At 30.3% G+C, this 5,775-nt stretch overlaps 1 protein-coding gene across 1 annotated transcript; it reads right to left on the minus strand.

The window, feature by feature from the left end:
• Positions 1-1,175: 1,175 nt before the first annotated feature.
• LOC132720645 (uncharacterized) lies at positions 1,176-4,467 on the minus strand. The gene is made up of 4 exons (XM_060704812.1): positions 4,315-4,467; positions 3,312-3,469; positions 2,738-2,916; positions 1,176-1,833 (listed from the first exon to the last, which is right to left on the minus strand). Exons 1-4 carry the CDS (start codon positions 4,393-4,395, stop codon positions 1,793-1,795), a joined length of 459 nt encoding a protein of 152 aa, XP_060560795.1. The 5' UTR covers positions 4,396-4,467; the 3' UTR covers positions 1,176-1,792.
• Positions 4,468-5,775: the final 1,308 nt, after the last annotated feature.

The following is a 5,775-nucleotide window of genomic DNA, read 5'->3' on the forward strand; positions in this document are numbered from 1 at the left end:
TAATTATATTCATATCTACACGTGCAGTAGATGAGAAGGTCTGACAAGGGTAGGCCCATTGATAGCAATAAAAACGAAAATGAATTTATTCAATATGCACACTCTGTTTGATTGAGTCTGTTCAAAAGACATTAAAAATGCAACATCTTTCCGGCTACAGCAATTTTCAATACTCACTTCTAAAGTTAATGGAACAAATACTCTAAGGGCCAAATCGTTATAACAGTACATGATTGTCAGTCTCGCTAATCTAATCCCTGTCTATCCTATACTTAAGATTTACATTAACTAACGTTTACACTGCTCGAATCAAACGTGTTTAGCCATTGTGTCCTGTATAACGGCAGACCAGGCTGCACATCCGCGCAGTCTGGCTAGGCGTCATGTAATTGGCTGACCAACTTCAAAGTGTAATCCAAATACAAAAAAAAATATATCTGAAAAATTTGTTCCTCTTTTTCTACGTTAAAACTACCGTTATGACAAATTATTTCACATTCCGCACTTCTGACTAATGTATTTTCAAAACTGTTTCAATTTTGTTAAAGTTTTGTTTACGTAAATCTGTTGGGCTGAAAGGAAGCACGTGTTAAACTAGTTTCATTGGTTTGAGAAAAAATAAGAGCACTATATAATGTACATTTGTATTAACTTCAAATATTGATAGACATGAAAAAATAAAAGACATTTTAGGCTTTAAAAACGTTTCGACATTTTGTATGGAAATGGAATTAATATAATTTAGATGAAATAGAAATAATTTGGTAATCAAAACGGCGATTGAAAATATAATATACATGTATATATATATATATATATTTAAAAAAAAAAAAATATTTGACTCGATTATGTGTGTAGAAACCGAAAGTGAAAGAAGTAAACCTGTTGACACTAATTCGGAAAAGGTTAAAATTGTACATCAGTAAGGGATTTAAATCATGACTTTCAGACATACATTTCAATCATAATTTTACTAAAATAAAATATATTATTTTTCTTTGGATGTCAAATACATTCATTCATTATTCATTATACACATATTACATTTTGTTTTTTGGTACTACTATTTTTTGTCTGTATTAAGTCCGGGATAATTATGAATAATCGTATAAGTGTTCCATTTGATTCACAGTTCCATTTAATGAATAGCTCTGCATGGTGTCGACATTATTTTCGCCTTTACCAAAGACGTTTTTTTTTTTACTAAAATGTCCCAAATCAAACGTTTATCTTTATTTTGTTTGACTTTTCGATGTTTCTTTCATCAATGTTAAAATTCAAAATTACTGATTTTAACTGTTTGCAGTATATAACAATTTAGATTAAATAAAAGGTAAAATTGTAACAGAGTGTTATTTAATTAAATAATATAACTAAATGTAACAAAACTTGCGTTCATTTAATTTAAAGGTAATATGCAATGATGATTGTGACGATGATGATGATAATATTGATGATGATGATGATGATGATGATGATAAAGGAAGGATACAATGACTTCGAATTGAAAATAGTTACTAAATTTCTAAACGCATTTGTAATATATATAAATGTCTTTTGATTCTTACGACAACATTTTTTCTTGATGATATTTTCAATGATTAATGATGTATCAACACATGAAAGGTGACCGAATCTAACAAATATGTAATGAATATAACACGGTGTGATGTGCTGTAATATAAAGCTGTGCATCGATTTGGTTGAATAATCATTTTAAGCTAAACAAGTGTTCATTCTGCACATGTAGATATTCACGAGTATACGACGTTAAACTTCTCCTCGACATGTTTTATTTTATGAATATGGCCATAACGTCTGCTTTGTCCATTCCTGAAAGAAAAATATATAGATAACAGTATTGTTTATTCATACAAATGTATCAAACTTTACATTACAAAACAAAGTCCCTTTGCATTTAAAATCTAAACATGAAATATATAAGAAATTGATTGAATAGGTAACAATTTAGTGAGCATATGCATCACCTCTAAATGAAAAATAAAATCTTATACCTATTTTAAAAAATGAAGCCCTATCCCAGTGAGATGTATATGAAAAAGTAGAGACATCAAAGTAAGATGTGATACCTAAAAGTGGTGATATTGTTATATAAAATTATCGCATTGTCTTATATTTCACGGACAAAAACGGCATGAATTCTTTCATTCTTTATGTTAAAAAAACTTTTAAATATATATGCATACTATTTTCTTCGCAGCATATCTATATTGATTCTTAAGAGCTACAAACAAGTACATAAACGTACCAAGAAAAATTGTTTTCAGGCATATTGTGCCCCAGAAACGACAAAACAAAGGCGGGGTGCGTTTTATGATTTAAGAGGTTGTTAAATGCTTAACACCCGAAGAAAGTAGCGCTGAGTGTGGAATTATGTTTCCTAAAAAAAGCAAAATGTAAGTTAATCAAAGTAGTATCCAAATCAATATAAAACTGCCGATTGCCAAAAGGCAACAAATGTAAAAGATGTTTCAGGAAATAAGCCAACTTTTTACGAACTATAACAGGACATTTAAAAAAAAAAGTACTTCTAGTACATTTCTGCTTCGCGAGAGTGAGTTTTCCGTTATGACGTCATAATTTCACAAAATATCACTATGGCGGCTTAGATTTGCTCATAAGGCACCGGTGCATAAAGGTACGTTATATTGGAAAATTGTTTAAAAATATTTATTTTTAATATTTAAGAATTTACAGTTTTACGTTTTCGTTTTACCTGTCATTGCTTCGGGATTGCCAGAAGTTGCGGATGTAGAAATTATGAATTGTGGGTAAGACGATTGTATGTCGTATGTACAAGGTAGTGCATTATTAATAACAATAATTGAATATCCGGCATCTACAGGGCATCCACCATAATTACGATTGATCATAAACCTTCTACCTGGATCATGACTATAATGATAAAATCAGAAAAACTTGAATAGTTATAAAATAAAGTTTCCATCTAACCGGAATAACAGTAGTACTGTTCAATTTGAAATGGTACAACTGTAAAAAAAATGAAATTATACATTTTCCTATATGAGAAGTTAAAGTTATACAAGATAATTTTTTTAAATAAGATAAAATTGAAAAATAAATAAATAAAAATGAAACTAAAAAAACGACTAATTGAATAACCCAAAATCATTTTTCTTTTCTACCATAAAATATTTCTTTGGAATCTTTAATTAAGCTGATATCTTTCAAAAGATATTGTTGTAGTTGTTTATTTTGTTTGTTTGTCTGTTGTTCTTTTTCCTTGACACTTTAGGTTTTATGAAATGGCTTAGAATGAAGCTACACACCCATAGATGGAGAAAATATTAAAAGAATCTGTGGCAAGTGTGGTCCATGATGAATCCACAATATTTGATGAAGAGAACCAGCTGGTAATTGTACTTCCGGTCGCGTCAAATATCACGAAGGCAGCTTCTTCGTTGTCCTTGTAAAAAGCAAATTTTACCTGGTAAGAAAAAAAGGTCGTTCAGTAAATGAATCCCAAAATTCAATAGGGCAATGTGATACAGTCTAAGTTATTTTTGAACTTATATTTTGTAATGTATGGACATTTGATTTATCACCGGTTACTTTTACTTTGTTAATAATATAAAGGACATTCATGGTGGAAGCTTGAGAATCAAACCATAATATTATAAGCTATTACTTTACTGAACAATTAATGGATTTTAAAGATCCTGTATGTTTTGTGATTGAAATTATTACTGTGTGTATACCACACTTGCAAAAAAAATTATATATGTATATAATTATGCAAAAAAAAAACAATTTTCAAACACCGAAGAATATGTAAAATGTGTACTGCAAATATTTGTGCACATTATATTTAATCAATAAATTACATGCATTCATTTTTTTTTTTTTTTGGAAATTTTGACTTAAAATTTACAGAAAATAAATTTCTAATTACATGTACCTCCCTTTATTTACATGAAATGTTAAATTGGGTAATCTCTTTATAAAAAATGCTTATTTGAACTTACAATATTGACAAATCTTAATTTTAGCATCATATTTATGAAATAAAACCATGAAAAAATTGTGTAACAGAATCTTTAAAAATGATTTAAATACAGAAAGTGTATAACAACAAGATTTAAAAAAAGAAAATCTTATTAGTGTTTATTTGCTTATTTACTGACTGAAAGTTGCAGAGCGGAAAGTATTAAGAGGTTGATGGACATTTGAACAAACTGTATTATTGACTGATGCAAATTTTTAGCTTCATTTATGTTTCATAATAAAATAAAATGATTCAATCATATTTTCTCTGTTGAAAGTCTGTTGTACCTGTTGCATTCCTACTGAACTCCAAGAATCAACGATTGGATTACGATAATTCTTATCGCAAGTAGTCACGTCAGTCGTCATGCATGTGACGTCATCTACGGTGACGCCGATTCCGTCAACCCATGCTGTATATATATCACCACCGATACCTGGTGTTCCCACGAAACACTAACAACCATTCTGAAATATGTATGTTAAGTTTGAATTTAAAATAATAGACCCATTTTTGACTTGGGGAGGGGGGGGGGGGGGGTTATAACATGAATTTTAGGACATATTTTGGCAAGAGAAGTAATTTTCAAGAGAGGTTTGTATAGACCTTGCATTTGATCGGTAGTTACACTTGTTACTAAATATACACATAAAGAAACAAAATGACTATGATTTGAACTGATTATGAGGCTCCAGGGTCATTTTTGATTTTGCGGGTCGATTATCATCGTCCGGCACTGCTCTGCTATGTATTAATCTCTTATTATAGTTTACCAGGCCGAGTATCACCTTCCGACCCTAATAATCTCTTATTATTCAATGGCTGGAAGGGTCTTTAGTATGCTTCCGAATTCAAGAACTGAGAAATATGCCCATCGTTTACATATATATATATAGTTCCTCTTTCTTTATTTAACACCGATATTTCTTTCGATATAAGAGCCGCGTGACGCAGCTCATACGTTACGGCGATCAATTTTCAATGATTTATATTTTTAGATTATAAATAGTTTTGACAAGTTATAATGCTATATATAAACGACTGTTTGATTATATAACCCGAACCGCTATAGTAAATATAGGTTCAGTATTTCAGACATAGATTAAACAATGTGATTTAAAATGTCACGCACCAATGATAAGTTAATCGATATAAAGATTCATTCATTGATTTTAGTCTAATAGGAGGGCAATCTGATAGCATTATTTAATTTTTTGTTGCCCAATAACCCATTCAGAAAACATTATGTGCATAACCATGTATTGACGACTGTTTATTATTACTATTATTACAAATGTATTTGTCTCTTGTTTTTGTATTGTAAATATGCCAAACTAAGGATTTATATTCAATAAAACTTGAAACTTAAAAACTGTTTGTGAGCCAGATAGAAGTATCCTATCGATTAATCGGATCTCATCTTGCTATTGCTTTTTGCCATAATAAAAGGCGACATATTGGAACTATTTTTCAAGTGGCATGGTAAAATGGCGGCTAACATGTCATGCTCCTGCCTTTGTACAGGAACAGTGATATAGATACGTTTATACAGTAACAGAAAAAATAACAGTGATATTCTTAATGTCCCCCTTCCCTTCATTAGACATTGACAAATTTGGGAAATTGTAAGAATAACTATATTTTCTCGCAAATAGACACTGCCTAATAACCCGATGAATTCGTATGGGCCTCTTGTCCCGAAGTTTACGGGATGCTGAAGAAATAAACTTATCTTCGAACGAAGTCAG

This window comes from Ruditapes philippinarum, unplaced genomic scaffold (genome assembly GCF_026571515.1).
Source record: "Ruditapes philippinarum isolate M1 unplaced genomic scaffold, ASM2657151v2 ctg3744_1_1_1_1, whole genome shotgun sequence".
Taxonomy (NCBI): domain Eukaryota; kingdom Metazoa; phylum Mollusca; class Bivalvia; order Venerida; family Veneridae; genus Ruditapes; species Ruditapes philippinarum.